Source organism: Anabrus simplex, chromosome 4 (genome assembly GCF_040414725.1).
Source record: "Anabrus simplex isolate iqAnaSimp1 chromosome 4, ASM4041472v1, whole genome shotgun sequence".
In the NCBI taxonomy this organism is placed as follows: Eukaryota; Metazoa; Arthropoda; class Insecta; order Orthoptera; family Tettigoniidae; genus Anabrus; species Anabrus simplex.
Window position 1 is genome coordinate 291,332,018 of NC_090268.1, and position 21,865 is coordinate 291,353,882.

The 21,865-nt window shown below is 38.4% G+C and overlaps 1 protein-coding gene across 6 annotated transcripts in view; it reads left to right on the forward strand.

The window, feature by feature from the left end:
• Positions 1–21,865, forward strand: part of LOC136871898 (protein shifted) — a 198,448-nt gene that overhangs the window by 77,480 nt on the left and 99,103 nt on the right. For all 6 annotated transcript variants that reach the window (XM_067145593.2, XM_067145594.2, XM_067145595.2 and 3 more), the window contains one exon: positions 4,607–4,807. In XM_067145593.2, coding sequence (XP_067001694.1) covers positions 4,607–4,807 — 201 coding nt within the window. The remainder of the gene's footprint in view (positions 1–4,606; positions 4,808–21,865) is intronic.

Consider the following 21,865-nt stretch of genomic DNA (forward strand, 5'->3'; position numbering starts at 1 on the left):
TTTAAGGCAACTTTTTGAAGACTGGTGATCTGGACACAAACTTCTGCCAAGTCAAGGGCTAAGAGAGCTAAATATCTGCAAATTCCAGGCAGTTTGTTCTTATTGAGGGTTGTGCTCCAATTTTGATTGTAGATGGGTTTTCATTTTTCCAAAGTGACATGATGTAATCGAGAAACATATTAAAAAGCAGTGGAGATAATCCGTCATCTTTTCTGAGGCCAGTTTTTATTGTAAAAGTTTTTGACATTTTGCTCCAAAACTTTACCTTAGAATTTGTGTTGGTTAAAGTTATTTTGATAATTTTTATTAATTTGGGATGAAGACTGTATGATCTGAGGATTTTTAAATGTTTAGTTCTCTGGATACTGTACTATCATTGCATTTTTGAAATCTATGAATGAGATAAAGAGCTGTTTATTTCTGCACTTGTAATATTCCATTATTATTTCAGGCAGAGAATTTGGTCTGGGCAGCTTCTGTATGTATAAACAAGGTATTCCACATCTACGAACAGTATTTACCATCAATTGTTAAACCATGGACTCTGTGATGAACTTCTATTCTCCATCAGAAAGACTATCCATTTTAACATTGCGATGTGAAAACAAAAACTATACGCTGATTAACGGTCGCTATAAACAAAGGCAATTAAAAATAACCAGATAAAGTAGAATATTTTTTGGGAAATATTAGAGAATAAAATAATCTCTTTAGTGGTTGTACTTACAAAATCAAACTCTTCAAAATCATTTGGAATAGCAAATGGATCATGAGCTTGGTAAATATCAAGGAAGATTTAGGAAGGGCACATTTTGCGTAGAACATATTTTCAATCTAAAATTGATCATCACGTACTAATGTCATAGAAGCAAAAATCTTGCCGTAACCTTTGTATGGGTAGATTTCAAACAGGCTTATTACTCCATGGTTAGAGAAATGCTCTTCAGTATTCTTGAAGAATTTGGCACAGATGGCCATACCCAATCCTCTTTAACTGCATTGTGGAGAAGAGAAAGAAACAGGAATCCGAGAAATCAGATCAGGATATAAGAAGTTGAACATCAAACTTAGTCTTTTGCAGATGACATAGCAATATTTCCCCAAAACATTGAAACAGCAAATAAACATTTTAGAAGAGACAGCAGAAAAGGCAGGGCTACAAATTTCTTTTGAGAAGACAGAATTTGTGGAGAACATTAAAAATGTTCCAAGATTCCTAAACACAAGATATGACAGAGACAGTAGAGTGAGTAAATTCAAGTACCTAGGGGACCAATCAGCCTACATCAAAAAGTAAAAGAAAGATATTTGGACCAAGAAAATTTGGGAGTGCTTGGACGAAAAGAAGTATTTTGTTAAGAAGGAAGCCGTACTTTCCAGTGTCGACTCAGTTAAATGTAACTTAAAAGTTTTTCAGCCTGTCAAACACACAGGTTCACTATTAATATTACACTATGACATAACAAAAAAAAAAGACACTATTAAACAAGGAATAGAAATACAGCCATTAAACAAAGTATGACATGTTTCTTTCTTAAAAGAAAATAATCAGATTCTATCATGCCTCATCCAATATTTGAAAATATTTATGTTTATTTCTGTCCATATACCTAGGAATTTGATATTTAGAGCTTATTTTAATGAAGTCCTGCTTTGTCTCCACTCCAGCATACAAAGTGAGGTGCTTGAAAAACAGTTGCTCTTTCATTGGCTCGAATCCAACCGGCTGCTGGTCCACCGATCCTTCATTACATTATCCCCACCCTGGTCAGGTCAATGACACGCTGCACTTCCTCTTCAGATGCTTTACTCCTAGTGTTTTATTATTATTATTATTATAATGATTAAATTAGAGAGTTCTTGTAAGATGTTATTATTTTTAGTGATAAATGATAATCTAAAAGATTGTCTCAAATGGCAAACGACTGTGTGTATATTTTTTTTTTTTTTTTGCTAGGGGCTTTACGTCGCACCGACACAGATAGGTCTTATGGCGACGATGGGATGGGAAAGGCCTAGGAGTTGGAAGGAAGCGGCCGTGGCCTTAATTAAGGTACAGCCCCAGCATTTGCCTGGTGTGAAAATGGGAAACTACGGAAAACCATTTTCAGGGCTGCCGATAGTGGGATTCGAACCTACTATCTCCCGGATGCAAGCTCACAGCCGTGCGCCTCTACGCGCACGGCGTGTGTATATTCAGAGAATCAGAGATTTTAGAGAATTTACTACAGATGAGAATATCCTAACCCATATTCCAGACTTTTAATCTCTGACTTATAATCAACAAAAACCATAATAATTAAAGCTGTATGAAAATTAAATGAAACATCTATAGATATTCAGATTACTTTTATATCTCATGCATTGTTGTAGACTACAAATCTGCTGATATTCCAAGCTTGCAATCCATTCGTAATGGCCAGTAACTAAATTCTTAAGCAATGGTGAATTTGTTTGTGTGTGTAACAATTGTACATTCACAGTTCATGCATGTTTTACAGTTTTTGTACTTGAGAGCTTTTATATGGTTCGTGCCACAGCCGTGTAGAAGGTTGTACTGGTATCAGTGAATTATATTCTCTTTATTTGGGGAGTGCTTTAAATTTCACAATGAGTGAGAAAAAAAAATTAAGTGGGATCTAGGCTCATAAAAAAGCATGAGGAAGAGGTCAAACTTGTTAGATAATAATGTTATTTATTATACAATCTTCCCACAACAGCTGCAGGTTGCCCAAGGATAAAGAGTAAATGAATAACAATAATAGATATAGATGAATGGATTAGCCTTTCACAATATTGTATGAAGTTACATAAGAATTAGGCAAAAGAGTGATGCACGTCAAACATTTATTTGAGTCCACAAGCATGGTTCTTGAAGATCATGATGGAATTCTTGAGAGTAGTAATACTGTGCCTGAGATGAACGGAAGTGAGAACTTCTGAATTAACACAATCTTGGTGATAATAATAACCAAATTACAGTGGAGTTGAAAAAGTTTCATGATGCCCATGAAGAATTTCTGAGATTATCTGGATTTCTAAAATTGCCTGAAATGACATCTCAAGAAATATTAAATAGCACAGATATTTTGGTAAACACGTACAAACATGACCCTTTTTTTTTTTTTTTTGCTAGTTGCTTTACGTCACACCGACACAGATAGGTCTTATGGCGACGATGGGACAGGAAATGGCTAGGAGTTGGAAGGAAGCGGCCGTGGCCTTAATTAAGGTACAGCCCCAGCATTTGCCTGGTGTGAAAATGGGAAACCACGGAAAACCATTTTCAGGGCTGCCGATAGTGGGGTTCGAACCTACTATCTCCCGAATACTGGATACTGGCCGCAATTAAGCGACTGCAGCTATCGAGCTCGGTGACCTTTTATAAAGAGTTAAAATAATAATATTATTCATTTTACATTCCACTAAATACTTTTATGGTTTCCAGAGACACCAAGGTGCCAGAATTTTGTCTTGCAGGAGTTCTTTAACATGCCAGTAAAATTACTGGCACGAAGCTGAAGTATTTGAGTTCCTTCAAATACCACCAGACAGAGTTGGGATTGAACCTACCAACTTGAGCTCAGAAGGCCAGCACTCTACTGCCTGAGCTATCAGCCCATCTTAAAGAGTGTTTGCATTTTAAAGAACATATACATCAGTGATGCAAAGATGCAAACCATGCAATCTTTATTGACCTGCTTAAAGGAAAATAAAGTAACTTTCATTGTGCTTACCAAATACTGGGATCGCCTTAGAGATGTTCGTATCAACAGCAGTGTCTCAACTCCAGCAGTGAAAGATCCTTTTCAGCCCTCAAGCATACCAAAAACTTGTTCTCCATATAAAGTTTCTTACAAAAGTCTTCATATGCTAAAGAAATACATATTGTCATTGGGAATGACATCACAAAAAGTCTTAGCATTGAGCAGGTTGTCAAAAGTTTTGCTTCTAGAAAAGCAAGAAAAGAAGTGTATTGGTAAATATCTGCTTTACAGCTAAAAACAAGCAACAATAGCAAAGAAACCTTCTTTTGACTATGAGGTACGATCCAGTAAAGCTCTAATTTGAATTTTTTTTATGTAGCCTAAATCTAATTGAAATAAAATAGTTCCACTATTGTGTACCAAGAATAGCTGCTCAGAAAACAGAAAGAAAATAAGCACCGAACTAGAAGAATGAAAACGCGAGTAAATTATAAACATACGTTTACAGTAGTTAATACATCCTTTTTAGAATTACAATACCTTTATACCTACTATAATCTTGTTTCTGTTTGTGTGCATTTTATGATATTGTACATATATTAATAAGTATGCTTAGTGTAATGTGTGATTCTGAGGGGACACTAGGGTAGAGCACGCATATGAATTCCGCCTTGACTACACCTTTGCTTCTTTACCTTGTTAGATACTGACATAGGACAGAGCATAGATATGTGTACACACTGTCTGAGAGAAACACAGAGATACTGACCATATAGGAACTAACTTCTGATATGGCGGAGCTATTTTATCATTCTTCATATTTTAATGACATTCTATATATAAAGTTTCTTATGAAAGTCTTCATATACTAAAGAAATTGCATATTTTGCTGTGTTCAGGTCCTGACCCAGAATGTGATAAGAAGTGTGCTAATGGTGGCTGGTGTAATCATGAAAAGATCTGCCAGTGCCCTGAAGGATACATGGGGCAGTATTGCAAAACAGCTCTCTGTTATCCACAATGCATGAATGGAGGAAGTTGCACTGCCCCTGGTGTCTGTAGCTGTCCAATGGGTTTCCAAGGGAGACACTGTGAAGGAGGTATGTGTGAATTTCTCACTTATTATGTATGAACTGTTCATTCAGATATTCTTAACTATCTTATAACTGACTTCAGGATAGCTTATCTTAAAGTGATCATCAAATAAAGGGATAAGAATGCAAAATGTTATCAACCAAACTCATATTTCCCACATGTTGGGTGAATGAATGGACATTTTTCTTTCTTTTTGCTAGTGGCCTTACGTCACACTGACACAGATAGGTCTTATCTGTTGAACTGCTTAGCGAAGGATGAGGCGCCCCGTCTCCTGTCGTAACACACACACTCTCAGAAATACAGCGATCAAAAGACAAGGTAGCCAGAAAAGCCCCAGCTTATATACCCGAGGGGACGGTTCAAGAGGGTTCTGGACTAAATCTGGACACACCCTCTCATTTTTATTGGCCGAATTTAAAAGGTACAAGAAACCTATTATTGGCTGAAAAATAATTACAGAAAATTCATGATTGGCCAGATTCAAAAACTGGCAGAATGAGAAAGAAGTGTTACAGACCTTGAAATAACAAAATAAATGAACATTAATTCAGTTAAATCTAAGAACACCAAACTTCTTTAAATCACTAATTCTTTTACTTTGCACCAGAGTGCATTACCTCAGTTTTTTTTGTAATGATATCTATGGAGAAAAGTTCAAACTTCTTGATGTAAAACAAAACAAATAAATCCAGTCAGTTTAGGCAACTTCAAAAATAAAACATTACTCAGTAGGTAATTCACTGGTGACATCTTCTGGTCAATGTTCCAACTTCCTGCCGTAGCTGTTTCACGTTTTGTTAGAGAGATAGCGTTCCTTAAGGCGCTTCTTTTAAAATTACGGGGTTGAGGTGTACCTCCCGGTACAGATATAATACACAATTCATTAACAAAATAATAAATACAACTAAAAGATGCCAAATTTCTACCCTATCTAGAGAATCAATACACAAAAAAACTTACTCCTCATTCACATCTAATAATCCAAACATATATCAAATTACCAATATCTTCATGAAATATTATCAAAGAATAGCTTTTGAAACTAATAATAATAATAATAATAGTTCCTTAATCTTTTATAACACACACAATCAATCAAAGCGATAAGGTCTTTACAGACTACAATTTCTAAACTGCCAGACCTCATATGTAGCAAAAACAGGTTGCAGTTTCTCAATAAGATATATGGAACATGGCAATGTTATGAAATATAATCGGTTTTCATCAGTGGCTCAACATATGACAGACTCCAAACATAATTTTACATCTATTAACCTAGATCTAATCATTTTAAAAACAGAAAAGAAAGGTCCATTGCTTAACATTTTAGAAACCCTTTATATTCATATTAAACAATTCCTTAATCCAAATTACAACATCAATGAAATTAATGAGAAACCTAATATTATTTTTGACATTGGTGTTCACACAACATTTAGTACCATGGTTACCGCTTGTATCACCAATAATTACGCCTGGTTATGACTGTCCTATGTTTATTTCTCACAGATGACGTGATCGAGCAAAGCACAATGGTACCAACCATTCTACTTAGAAACTAGACCATCAGTGAACAAAGGGGGGGCTGGGGGCGTAAGCCCCCAGGTTAGAACCACAAAGCGGCCTTAGGCCTCTAGTTACCTGAGGAAACACCATTGGTCTGCACTGGTTAGGGTAGGGCGTGGACAAGACCGTGCATTTTGACTTTGCGGGTTAGCAACGCTATGTGCTTCTAATCACTAATGGCAATGACATAACAACGCATTTTACGACAGCAAACAGCAATGCGCATAGCCATTCCAGCAATGGAAAATGGTGTGCGCTACTCTTCGTTAGGTTATAAAAGTAAATCTACTTTTTGGGGTGGGTTGGTGGGTCCCTGGCCATGGCAATGGACACATCTCTTCTCTAAAAGGAATTCCACGTAAGTTTTGCATGCTTTATTCTACAACACCTCCTTATAAAACTTGTGTGAATACGGCTGAAGTTTTACCTTGACATAATTTTTCATATTTATATAAAAAATAAACTAAAAAGAAATACAACATTAAACCTTCCAAATTGTATACCTCTACCTAACCGCCCCCCATCTGACCCTTACCACCCACTTTCTTTCCATTCTCCACCACCATAAGCCATTCCTCCATACCTAATGAGCAGCCAGTCTATTCTTGGCATTTTTTCTTTTCCAAACATTTAGTTTATGTAAAATAATTTAACATATGAATCCAAAAGATCAAAGGGCAACATTTCATAGTATAAATATCCCCCCCCCCCCATAATAAATATATATATATATTGCTAGTTGCTTTACGTCGCACTGACATAGATAGGTCTTATGGCAATGATGGGACAGGAAAGGGCTAGGAGTGGGAAGGAAGCGGCTGTGGCCTTAATTAAGGTACACCCCCAGCATTTGCCTGGTGTGAAAATGGGAAACCACGGAAAACCATCTTCAGGGCTGCCGACAGTGGGGTTCGAACCTACTATCTCCCGAATACTGGATACTGGCCGCACTTAAGTGACTGCAGCTATCGAGCTCGGTACAATAAATGTTAAAAATGATAGCTGACATAGCCTAGTCACATATAAACCATCTTTGCAACTTCAATTTATACCAGCTGGCCATGGATTTAATATCTTTGTTATGTACTTCATTATTAATTCAGCCCGGCTGTTAAGATTTTCACACCCGTGCAATGACTGTCATTTGACTTTCACACACGCGAAACGATTGTTGTTTGTTTACATGCTCGCGGCCTTGTCGGGAAGGAAGTTGTCAAACGGTGCTCAGTGCTGACAACCTCTGTACTTAGGAACTAATGAGTGAGTGGTACTTCGAAAGCTGGAGGGAGAAGCAAAGGGGGTCTGGAGGCTTAAGCCCCCAAGTTAGAAGCCACAAAGCGGCTGTAGGCCTTTAGTTTCGTGTGGAAAGACGATTGGTCTGGACTAATTCTTGGCGTGCAGACGGTTAGGATAGGACCTGGGCAAGAACATTGGTCTGTAGTCCCTGGCGTAGTTTACACAGAAATACTTTTGAGAAATTATTGTAAACAACCTCATATTTTAAGGACACTTTTATTCTCTGGCCTGCGGAGTAGGAAAAATAATAGTAATCCACCATCTGTAATAATCACATAACCACATTTCAGTTGAGAATTGTAGTGTAGATACGGTATATTAGATAGTATCTTGCCTGTTATATTCGTGTGTATTTTTGTGCAAACGGCAGGTTTAATTTCTATTACAGCATACTAGGATAAAGTAGTACTAATATTTATCTGTCTACGTGTTTAACTTTGTTGGTAATGCTTGAGTACTGGTAGTTCTTGCGAATATCTAACTTTAAGCCTAATTGGAATTTTCATTTATATTTGTGCTTAGTAATAACCTATTGTAATTAGGATACATCTGAACGTAGTTTAAAATTCTTGTAGTGTAGTATAGTAACTTATTAGAAAATAGTGTGTTTATTCTATTACTGTGATATATTTATGTAGTTTAATATCTGTGGTATCTGTAATAACTCTCTTACTAGAATTCTGTTGTAGTAATTAGGGTAGACTTAACTGCAGTTAAGAATTGTGTAATTCTTGTATATTATTCTCTGCTTCCAGTAATTAACAGCAATTTTCATCCTGTAGGGTGTTGTAGGAATAAAAAGTCATACAATTAAGTAGTATTGTAGTGTAGTAATAGCCTATATTAATTAACTTATTGTTGTGTGATCTTTGTGAACTATCCTAGACAGTATTTGTTTCCTTTCACTTTTATTTTGCACAGGATAAGTTATCTTATTTTTCCTTTTCTTTTAATTATTCAGTAAAGAATGACTAAGGAGTGCATGTGTAGGAACTGTGGGTGTGGCCAGGCATTAAGGAGTATGAGGGAGGAGTTGGAGAGCTTGAGGGAGATAATTAGGATTCTCTCACAGGACAGGAAGGAAAGTAGGCCTCCCTCAAACAATGTACAGGATACAGTAGGTGTAAAAGAGGGATGGGATGGAAAGGGGGGAACTGTAAAAGACAGATGGTCTAATGTTTTAAGAGGAAGGAGATTGCAGGCTAAGGGCTCCATTCCGGATCAGAATTTAGGACAGGTGTTTGCGAGAAATCGGTACGAGTCACTGTAGGTAGAACAACCGAGGGAAGATGAGGAACAGGGAGCTGTTGCTGAGAAGTGTGGAAGTAGGAGAAAGGGAAAAGGTAGGAAAGGGAAATGTGAAGTAGTGGATAGGAAAAGACAGGTGGAACAGGGTCATGGGATGGAGAAAAGGGAAGAGGAAGTAGCTTCTACAGCTGTCAGGAAAGATGGGACTGACCAGGAGAGAAGGGAATCAAATGAGGTGGGTAGGGATGAGGCTCTGGTCATGGGAGATTCTATCGTTAGACATGTCGGGAAAGTGTGCGGAGGAAAGGGTACCAGGGAAGAGTGTTATCCAGGAATAAGGTTAAGGCAGATGTTGAAGAAAGTAGAAGAGAAGGAGGAGGGAAAGGAGAAGGTGGTAGTGTTTCATGTTGGTACTAACAACCTAAGACAAGCAGGTGTAAGCACCAACATAGTTGGGGATTTGTGGGATCTGGTAAATGCAGCTCGGGTGTAGTTTAAGGAAGCGGAGATTATCAGTGGAATACTGTGTAGGAGGGATACTGACTGGAAGGTGATTGGGGATTTAAATGAGACTATGGAGTGGGTATGTGGGAAACTGGGAGTGAGATTTCTAGATCCTAATGGGTGGGTAGGAGATAGGGATCTGCGGTCAGATGGCCTTCACTTAAACTGCAGAGGTACATATAAGTTAGGAAATTTGTCTAGAAGGTTTATAGGGAGGTACATTCAGGGAAACGGGGTGGTGTAGGGAGCGGTGTTAAGGGAACAGGGAACTGGAAATCAAGTAGGGATGACATAAAAATGTTAGTGCTTAACTGTAGAAGTATTGTAAAGAAAAGAAGAGAATTAAGTAATTAAATAGATATATACTTACCAGATATTGTAATAGGAGTTGAATCATGGCTGAAAAATGATATAGTGGATGCAGAAATTTTCTCACGGAACTGGAGTGTGTATCGTAGAGATAGGATAGGAATGGTCGGAGGGGGAGTATTCATTCTGGTGAAAGAAGAATTCTTAAGCTACAAAAAAGTCAAAGATGACAAACATGAAATTCTAGGGGTAAGGCTGATCTCTAAAGATAATAGACAACTTGATGTCTTTGGAGTGTACAGACCGGGAAAGGGTAGCGCAGACACTGGTTCAGAATTATTTGATAAGATAATCAGCTATGTGGGAAACGATACGGAAAGGAACGTGATTGTAGTGAGAGATCTCAGTTTACAAAATGTCAATTGGGAAGGTGATGCGAACGACAGGAAGCATGACCGACAAATGGCAAATAAGTTAATATGGGAAGGGCATCTGATTCGGAAAGTGATGGAACCAACTAGAGGGAAGAATATTCTGGATGTGGTGCAGGTAAAAGCAGATGAGCTCTTTAGAGAAACCGAAGTAATAGATGGTATTAGTGATCACAAAGCTGCTCTTGTGGTAGTTAAAAATAAATGTGAAAGAAAGGAAGATATTAAAATTAGGTCTATTAGGCAGTACCGTATGGTTGATAAAACAGGCATGAGGGAGTTTTTAAAAAGTAACTATGATCGGTGGAAAACGGTAAATAAAAATGTAAACAGACTCTGAGATGGGTTTAAAGCAGTTGTTGAGGAATGTGAAAATAGGTTTGTACTTTTAAAGGTGGTAAGGAATAGTAATGATCCACTATATTATAACAGAGAAGTAAAGAGACTAAGAAGGAGGTGCAGGTTGGAAAGAAATAGATTTAGAAATGGCTGTGGAAGTAAGGAGAAATTGAAGGAACTTACTGTACTAGGAAATTGAATCTAGCAAAGAAGTCAGCTAAAGATAACATGTTGGCAAGCATAATTGGTGGTCATACAAATTTTAGTGAAAAATGGAAGGGTATGTATAGGTACTTTAATGCAGAAACAGGTTCCAAGAAGGACATTCCAGTGCAATAGGATTAGACAAAAGAGTGACTGAATGGGTGCTATATTTCTAGAAAATAGATCTCATTGTCAGAGAATTAGAGTAGGATACAGATCTCTGCACATGGTTGTAGTAAGGATGTAAAGGAGAGGGCATATAAGTCTCTGGTAAGACCCCAACTAGAGTATGGTTCTAGTGTATGGGACCCTCACCAGGATTACCTGATTCAAGAACTTGAAAAAAATCCAAAGAAAAGCAGCTCGATTTGTTCTTTGCGATTTCCGACAAAAGAGTAGCGTTACAAAAATGTTGCAAATTTTGGGCTAGGAAGACTTGGGAGAAAGGAGACAAGCTGCTCGACTAAGTGGTATGTTACATGTTACAAATCTCATGTTATGGTCTGTATTGAAATGTACTTGAAATCAAATAATAATACTAGATTATAAATTCCACCTGTTCAATACATAAGAGTTTTTTATTTAAATTTAAGAAATAGTTCTTAACATATTAGATATAGGGACATGTTTCACCCATAATAAGGGCATCATCAGCCTAAAAATCTCACACACAACATATTTTCTTCAACTTACCTCATACTTAACCAAATTAACATTACAACTCTCGAAGGGACATAACACCACAAGCTCTACACAACCTCACATATTTTCCTTTCGACTTTTAATACAAGAAGCTACAACCATGTCTACTAGTTAATTATAAATATAGCTACGTTTTCCGACGAACACCTGTCCTCGCTCCTAAGTGCTTCAAGATATTTGTCGTTTTTGTCTTTTCATATAAAATTAACAACTTACTACCACAAAGAGTGACTTTTATCCTATAACTACTATATTCTACTTGCTAGTCATTATATACACATTTCTACCTAAAACAGTATCCTCTTATTTACGTATAAGAACAATCAGGATCCTGATCTATCCTTCTTTCAGGTATGAGATTTTTAGGCTGATGAGGCCCTCATTATTGGTGAAACATGTACCAATATCTAATATGTTAAGAACTATTTCTTAACTTTAAATAAAAAACTCTTATGTATTGAACAGGTGGAATTTATAATCTAGTATTATTATTTGACTTTAAGAGGAGTCATACAGTAGATTATACTTTAAAATATCATTTTTAAAAATAAATCTCATACAAAAGGTTGAGGCTTTCTAAACACAGATACAAAGTTTTATGTAAAAATTCCTCATAGTTTTAGAGATATTTGCATTTTAGTGACAGCTTGCACAATGTGATGGGTATGGCTACGTAGCAATGGATGCAAATGTACAGCGCCAGGCAGTTTTGTGGTTTCTCTTTTCGTCAATTTCTTATATTACTGGCTTCATGGTTAGTATACATGAAGGCCATGCCTGTATCCGTGGTTTAGTAAGTTGTCTTCTAGAGTGGGAAGCTTTGAACTTTTGTTTCCAAGGTTTCTGTTGTGTACTCCTTGGCGGTAGCAGCAGTTTGTTTTGAAACTTTCCACGTGCTTCTATTACATTGTGTTGTGAATTGTGATCATAATGCCTAAAAAAGGGAACGTTGCAAGACAGAAAAAGAGGAGATTTGCTGGAAATTGCTTTTCTAATGAAGAGAGAGGTGATAATGACAATGTTATTATTGATGTAACCAGTAGGCCTAGTGCATCAGCCAGGAAACTTGGGCCAGAGATTAGGTCACCTCTCAGTGATGCTAAAGATACTGACTGACAGCATGTCATAGAGGATTATATATTTTTCTACTTTAGTGAATAATATAAGTGAATTTTTGTGTTGCAAATTGTGTCATGGAAGTGTGAAATTAACTGGAAGTAATATATCTGGGTTGGCAAAACAGAGTTACTGAGAAGATGTCTAAAAGGGAGAAACCAAAATGCAAATGAGTCATTCAACTGTAAAGTTTGTTCCATTTGTCCCAAAACATCATGCAATGGTAATAAAATTGTTCAAATAGCAACCTACAGTGCAGTGGCTGGTTTTAATGATGGAGCTAGCAGTAGTCTACAAGGACGGAAGGCATTGGGAAACACAATTGGGAAGAATACTGTGGAAGCTTTGAGAAAGTTTGACAAGGTACATGTAGATTCAGCTGAAAAGAAGTTAAAAACTCAACTTTTTAGGCTAGAAGGACTAGGTGAAGACTCAGACTAGAAGAACAATCCAAGAACATCCAGACAGAGGCTATAACATATGGCAGTGGAGCCTTCTAAGGTGAAAGGTGAATAGAACTGTGTGTGAAAACTTTACATGCTATTTCCAGAAAACTTATTTTTTTCAAACAAGAAACGTAATATCACAAGAACCATTTGTCTAATCTAAATGAAACTTTGCACAGTTGGTCAATTAAGAATTTTATATAGGATGAACTAAAATAATGGAACTGAGACAAAATTTAGGCTTAATATAATGATATAAACTGGTCATAAAAATGTAAAAATTATATGTATATTTTTTAAACTCTGTCAAATTAATTTGAATGCACTTAGTGATTTCATCTTAGTCCATCCTCTATAATATTCTGTCAGCTTCAATTAAAAGGAAAGAAAACAACATGTAAGCTCATATTTAAAGAGTTATCATGTTTTTGTTGTATCATGTGGTTAATAATTTTATCAAAATTTATTAATTAATAATGTGGCTACTTTACATTAAATATTGATTTGTACTATATCAAACAATAGGTTAGGATGTTTTATATCATATTGATTTTCAATGTCCTACTTGAAATAATATAGGAAATAGTCATATTTTTGTCAGGTGGTAACTAAACATGGCATGACTTGTGTATGACCCCCCTTAAGTGTTATGTTCCGAGCTGTCAGTGGAAAGATGGCGTGGGAGGACATCAGTAGACGAATAAGTTTGAGTGGTGTCTTTATATATATATATATATATATATACTCCGCACGGCCTTACTTCTAAATTGAAGTTTTGCAAAACAAATGAGCATCGCCTTCCCTCTGTTGCCAGCGCGCTACTGCCGCGGGAACAGCTAATGCAATACAACCGCGATGAACAGCCCTTTTAAATTGCAATACAGTACTCAGAAAAACGAATGAATATGGATTGAAAACAAATTCACAAGAACTACACTTTCTAACAATATCTGGCACTAAAGAGAATATATTATTAACAATAAAAGAGAATGAGGAAATAACACATCACTAACGGCTAATGGCTGGCACAGAAAGGAGGTTATGGCCTACAAAGGGAGCAGTCCACTGATCTCAGTCACTAGAACCCTCCAACAATATGAAGAACACACTAATTACTGAAGGAAAATGAAAAAAGATCGCGAACCGTATCGAATAGCATACACGTTGAGCGAGATAGGTTAACCACGTGGCGAATGTAAATATTAGAGTTGGCAACTAAGTTTCGAGATCGTGCTCTGCCGATATAAATCGATATGAATGGCAGCTTGGGATTGGTTGGATGTCTATGCTTCAGCGCATAACCACCAGACAGAGCCAAAATCTGCTAAAACGTCAATTTAGAAGTAGAGCCGTACGGAGTATAATTTAATAGCACACAAATTGTGTATATAAAGCGATTACATGTCATTTAAACATAAGTCGATTATAGGCCTATTTCTCTTAGAGCATTCCACGACATGGTAACGAGAACAAGTCAAATTACACTGTGTACACACACAACTCTCGTCCGGTTCATGAAAGATACTGGTTTTGCAGAGTTTGTAGTGGTATCCATGAATTGCCATAGAATTGATAAAATGTCGGAGGTCCTGGTTTGTAATGGTCCATGTTCTGTTCATCATTGCTTCAGTCGTGTAGAATTCGGGACAAATATCATTCCTTTTGGCCACTCTTTCGTCCAGGAGTTTCTTCCATTGGTCTGTATAAGGTAGAGCAAGCTTGAATCTCAAATCTTCAATTAGGAAAGGCTTCTTTGCGAGTTCATAAACCAGTCTTGATCTAGTGAATCTAGACACACACAGGGTTGTCTTTAAGAATCGGGCTTTGACTTTTTTCTAGAATGTGTAGGTCATTCTTTGTTAGCTTATCCCAAATGATTTCCAGCCCATATGTTAAAATAGGGATTATTTTTGCGTCAAACAGGGTAATGGCCGTCTTGAGAGATAGTCTGTTTAGATTCTTGATGTCAAATATCGCTTTCATAGCTGCCGCAGCACGTAGTCTAATATGAAGTCTAAAGGTGTTTGCTGTCGTCTGTATCGTCAAGCCCAGATATTTAAAACTGTTCACGTCGTTTAATGTTTCTGCTTTGTACGTCACTTTGTCACTTGAGGATGTTCGTCCACCCTTCCTGAAAATCATGTAGACAGTCTTTTCGATGTTTACCTGGAATTCATTTATATCTGCCCACTTCTCCAGTGCATCCATTGCTTTTTGTAGCTCTTTAACATCGTGTGATCCTAGAACCATATCATCGGCATATAAATACGTGGTTACTTCGTTTGTCACCTCTTTTATCGCTTGGACCACATCATAGGTAGCTACATTAAACAATAGAGGACTGAGAGGGTCACCCTGTAGAACGCCATTTGTCTGCGTGATCTCCCTCGATGAGGTTATATTGTCTGAGATGATGACAGTGTTATTTATCAACATGTTATGGATCAAAAGAGTGAGCGCCTTGTCCTCTACAAGAGAATCTAGTTTCGACGATATGATGTTTCTATTAAGATTATCGAAGGCCTTGGAGAAATCTATGAACACTGTGTGAAATTTACCCTTTGGTAGCCGTAAGGTGTCATGTATATCGTCCAGTAGATTTCTTATTGCGTGTAGAGTACTTCTTCCTTTTCTAAAACCAAATTGCTCTTCCGGAAGTTTGGCTTCGATTTCTTCCGTCAGTCGAGTGGTTATTAGCTTGGTGAGTATCTTCATCAAATTATTCTCCAGAGCAATCCCTCTATAGGAATTTGGATAAAGCAAGTTACCCTTTCCTTTGTATAAGACCTTCAATGTGGAGGTTTTCCATGCTTTGGGGATGTCTCCTAGTAACAAGCAGAGGTTCATGAGATTCGTTATGGATGGAAGTAATACATTTATTGAAGCTTTAATGTGTTCACTGAAAATGCCATCAGGGCCCGGTGCTTTTCCATCTTTTAGTTTGAGTATAGTGTCAGAGACTTCTTTTTATGAGAATAGGGTGATGCCTCCCCTGTCTGCTTCAACGTATTTTCTTGGATAGGCTGTTACAGATCTTTGTTGGTTTAGGATGAGTGAGAAGTGCTTTTCCCATCTATTCATGTCTATTTTGCCAGTTGTTGGAACTTTACGTGGTTTTAATGCCATGAATGGGTCCTTCTTGGCTTCGTCAGCCATCTTCATTGCTTCATGTTCAATATACTTGTTTCTAGAAGTCTTCAGTAGTTCTTTGTATTTCCTTCTGAGCTGACTGTAGTTAGTTAAGTCTTCTATATTCAGTGTTGTTTTTGCCACATGAAGAGCCTTCAGGACTTGCTTTCTTTCCAAATAGCAGGTGAGTGGTGTCTTTAAAAGTAGGAAAGATTACAATATGAAGATAAAGTTGGAATTCAAGAGGACAAATTGGGGCGGCAAATATTCGTTTATAGGAAGGGGAGTTATTGGAATAAATAAATCAATAAATTCCAATTTCTCTGCAATCATTGAAAAAAAGGCTAGGAAAACAAAGGATTTATTTATTTATTTATTTATTCATTCATTCATTCATTCATTCATTCATTCATTCATTCTGAGCAAATTTCACTTGCACTGTCAACAGACTATTTAACAAACGTAAACTTTCATAATAAAATGTAACAAACATAACAAAATATGACAAGATCAGGTACACAGCCTACGAATAACAACTGTCCAAATCGAAAACAATGAGAATGTCCATGTTCATAGCCAAGTCGTTGTGGGTCAAGATGATGTTATAATCCCTTCACATCAACTTATCTTTAAGAGACTATTTGCACCCCTCTCGAATATGCTTTTATTTGATGCTATATCAAGCTCTTGTCTCCTATTAATATTGTTAAAGAGTGTTGGGAGGCGGATTAGGAAAGATCGTTGAAGTATTGAGTGCTGAGTGTGGGGAATGTGGAGAAGGTCTTTGGTTCTGGTGGAGCGAGAAGGAACACGAAGAGAGAAGAGTGAGACAAGATGTTCCGAGCGGTAATGCCCATTTAAGATTCCGTGGAGGAATTTCAGGTAAGCTACCTGTCGCCTGATGTGCAGCGGTGACATATTCATTGCCATTAATACCTGCTGCATAGACATATTTCTGAGCATGGGGTTTCTGTTCCTTACAATTGCAGCAAAGAAGGACACTACTCTGTCTAACTGCTTAGTATTGGAGGGGGAGGCTGTTGTCCAAATCGGAGAGCAGTAGTTTAAGAGAGGTTGAATGATCATGAGGAAGAAGTGACGAAGAGCAATAGGAAAATAGCCCGCGCCAAAACATCTGTTAAATAATTTAGAGAGAGAGACACAAAGAGTGCTGGCAGTATTTTTTAGGAAAAGAGGACCTATAGTGTCGGCACCGGTAGCTTTGTTGATACAAAGAGTTTGAAGAAGGTTATGAACTTCACTTGGTGTGGTAGTTATGGTTGATAGGATTCTGTTTGAAGCTGTACCAACGGGAGGAAGCGGTTGGTTTTGTAAGGGAGGGGAGTAGTTGGAGAAGAAATACCTGTTGAACAGTTCATTGCGATCAGCGCCGTCTGCTGTTGCGTCGTTGTGGTTCACGCTGACAGGAATCCGCTCCGTCCTTCTCCGTGTGTTGATGAGACTCCAGTAGCGCTTGGGATTGCTGCAGACGTTTTCAGTGTCAGTGTCTACATGTGTTTTGTAGTCTCTTCTGACCATAAACGGCGGCGGATTTTAATGAAGGTATTGTGAGTGTGTGTGTTAGGGAAGTCTTTCCACAGGCGCCAAGCTCTCTTCTTATTAAATAGTATCAGTCTGGTCTCTTGTGATATCCAGTGTTGATAATTGCTGGTAGTAGCCTGCAGGAACGAAGTCTTTAATTGCAGCCAGTCGTACAGCAGGTCAAGAGCCGATTCGATATCAGCTATTTTGAGCAGACTCCAGGGAAGGCATTCCAGGCCACGACACATTGCAGGCCAGTCGGCACGGCGCCAGATGTAGGTAGGGCGGTAGGATGTCCTGCTTTGAGGCTTTGAGGAGGGGTGAGGAAGGAGGAATGTAGCATCAATAGACTGGTGGTCGCACAGGAAAAGGTTTCTGCCTGGGGTTATTGTTCTAAGTTCTAATGAGGAGAGTATGAGGTCCAGGGTGTTGGGTCCACGGGTTGGGTACATATTAAACTGTTTCACTCCGAGGCCATTAATAAAACTGTCTATAAAGTATGTGTCAGAGTTGTTAGCTGACAGTCCGGAAGTTGGAGAAGACAACTTTATAGACAGGTTAAAGTCGCCCATTAAAATTACTTCACCATGAGGGAGAACTGCAATGACTGAGTCCAGGCACTGTTCAAGGTCACAGAATGGCCTGTTTGGTGGTCTGTAGTAACATCCCACAAGTACAGGGCATCCAGGAAAGAGTAGCTCCACCCACACTAACTCACAGTTCCGTTCGAGATCTGTCCTTCGTTTACACGGTAACGCACTGTTCACTGCTAGCATCACTCCACCCCCTAGAGTAGCGCGATCACAACAATATATGGTGTAATTAGCATTGAGTGATAGTTCACTGTCACTAGCCCACGAGCGCTATGTTTCAGTAAGTCCGATCACATCAACTTCTCTTAAGTCTGGCAGGGATAGTTCACAATCAGACAGCTTATTGTTCAGGCTTTGCATTCTGACAATAGATGTTTATGTCTGTTTTCATTTCACAAGTGGTGGGACCAGGGTTTAAGTGGACATCTCCAGCCAGTAGCAGGAGCCAAAGCAAGCCCCTAATTGCTGAGCGACCAGGCCTAGGCTTGTTCGGCTCAGAGCTAGTAGGGAGGCGCCTATAACTCTGGAAAATGGCACATCCAGTCAGAGAGAACGCCGGAATGTAGTAGTTTCTCTCTGCTAGTAGCCATGCAAAAGGAGAACTCACTTTTTCACTTGCACACACCGATTCATTAACTCGAATAGACCCATGCAGAGAACCGTAAAGTGCAACAACTCTGATTATTACCACACAAACAACACAAACTGCAGCAGCACTAAGCTTGCGCGTGTCTACTCTAGCCGCCATCTTGAGATTGATGATTGATAGGATCTGGAAAAACCGAGCTCGATAGCTGCAGTCACTTAAGTGCGGCCAGTATCCAGTAATCGGGAGATAGTGGGTTCGAGTCCCACTGTCGGCAGCCTTGAAGATGGTTTTCCGTGGTTTCCCATTTTCACACCAGGCAAATGCCGAGGCTGTACCATAATTAAGGCCATGGCCGCTTCCTTCCAACTCCTAGGCCTTTCCTATCCCATCGTCGCCATGAGACCTATCTTTGTCAGTGCGACATAAAGCAAATAGCAAGAAAAGGATCTGGACAAGACCAGTGATATAGGGACATGTTATATCAGTGAATCAAGACATGCCAATGTGATATATTGAATACTGATGACTGTAATTTGCATGTAATGTCTTTTCCAGTTGTGATTGAGGCTGATGATGACCCCAGTGGAAGGGTCGAAACTAGTATACTGTTATGTGGCATTGAGTTTGGCACATCTGTCTTCCCTTCCATTTTTTCTCTCTGATTAGTGTTAGTGGTTGCCTAGTTGTACTTCCTGTTAAAACAATAATCACCACCACCGTCTGTCTAAGTTGGAGGTTCCGTCTCTACCATTGGGGTGGATCCCTTCACCAAGATACCGGAATCGATTGACTTTTCAAATCTTTCCATAGATGGTCATCAAAGGGGCTTGCTCTCAAAGTACTTGGTCTTTTCGTATGATATTTGTAGTCCTGTCTTCACTGCTGTTTCATGTAAGGACTGAACAGCAACTGCAACATCCTTAGAGTTGTTGGTTAAGATCGTGATGTCATCTGTGAAGGCAAGGCTCCTGATCTTGATCTTCTGTGTTCCGGCTCCAATGGTAACTGGTTTGTTTCCAAGATTGCTCACTGTAAGTTCCCAGGTCTTTATGACTTTGTTGAGCACCAGATTGAAGAGAATAGGTGAGAGGCCATCTTCTTGTCTCACACCAGTTCTGATCTTGAAACTCTGAGACAGTTCTCCTGTGTTTTTTACCTTGGAGGAGGTGACTGTGAGAGTCTGTTTGATGAGGGTGCATATATTGTAATCCATTCCTCATTCTCATAGCACTGGGAAGCTTGTTTTTCAGTTGTCTTTTGCAGACTCTAGGAGGATGAGTAAACCCTTTCTTGTAATCTACCTCAAGCATGGGATACAGATTCGATCTCTTCTGAATACAATTTGTGGAGTTTTGATCTTATTCGTTCTCCAAATTCCTGAAGGGATTTGCGATTTGTAAGTCCTACCAGCTTCTCACTCCTTTCTTTTGATGGTTTGGGATTTGCGATTTGTAAGTCCTACCAGCTTCTCACTCCTTTCTTTTGATGGTTTGCAGTTTGATATGCATTGTCTTGACCAACATAATATGGTTGCTCCCACAATATGCTCCTCAAAATAGTCTTTGAATCTAGGACACGAGATCTCCAACGTCATCTGACTAGTAAGAAATCAATGTTTCTGACTCTGTCACCAGACAAAATCCAGTAAAATGTTGTCTTGCATGATGCTTAAAAATAGTGTAGCAGATAGTCGTATCATTGTCAGCGCAGAATTCCAATAAACACAGGTAGGCATCAATTTTCGAAAATGAGACAAAGTCTCTCATAGTGCATTGGCACTGCCGGTAGTGCCAAGTAGCCTACGCAGTGGCCTCCACGATATGCATTAGTCATGCGTCTTGGTAGGTGTGCTATTTACCAACTGATGAGCCCAACTTAGCACGCTGGGGCAAAACGCTGGCAACCAGGAATGAATTAGCTGGAAAATTTAAAATGTCCAATAACCGACCAACTATATTGGTATTATATGTTGTTTTGTCAATATACCGGTAACCTGTCGATATCAATGATATATGAAGGTGTCCAAAAATCTTAAGATTGTTAAAACATTCCTATCGATGTGCTGTTGTCTGTAAGAGAATATAAAATGTACTAAGTGACTTTTTACATTGCTTCCCAACATAATTTCCATAACAACCTGAATGTTGCCAATGAGATAATGGAATACTAAATATGTTTAACAAGCAACAGTCACACAAGAAGATACATATGGAAAGTTATCCTCACTAAATGTTACTATGAGCAAGAATTTCTGTTACACAAAAAGGGAACCAGAAACTGTACCACATTCCAGATCCTGCAGATGAGGGCTATACTCACAGGTAAGAAATCATTTTATAAATTTAGATGTAATGTATCCTGAAGAGTACCTTCATTCATCATGAGCTCAAATCCAAAGCCAGGGACTGAGATAAACATGGCATTAGTATCCATGTCTGCTACTGACAGCATTTGACTTGTGACATTTTAGCAAGAAGGAGGGTGACAAGTGGATCAGTCATCAATGATCTGTATTTAAGGCTGTCGCCTAGGTGGCAGATTACCTATCAATTGTTTACCTAGCTTTTTCTTAAATATTTTCAAAGAAATTTATCACACATTTCCCTTGATAATTTATTCCAATCCCTTATTCCCCATCTTATAAATTAATATTTGCCCCAATCTGTCTTCTTGAATTCCAACTTTATCTTCATATTATAATGTTTCCTACTTTTAAAAACTCCACTCCAGCTTATTCATCTACTTATGTCATTCCACTCCAACTCTCCACTGAGAGCTTGAAACATACCAAATAGTCTAACATCTTGCCTCCTTACTTCTAAGTCTTCCCAGCCCAAAGTTTGCAACCATTTTCTAACACTACTCCTTTGTTGGAAATCACCCAGAAATAATCGTGCTGCTGCTTTCCTTTGAATTTTTTCCAGTTCTCATATCAAGTAGCTCTGGTGAGGGACCCATACACTGGAGCTATACTGTAACTGCGGTCTTGCCAGAAACTTATACGCCCTCTCGTTTACATCCTTACTACAGCCACTACATACTTTCA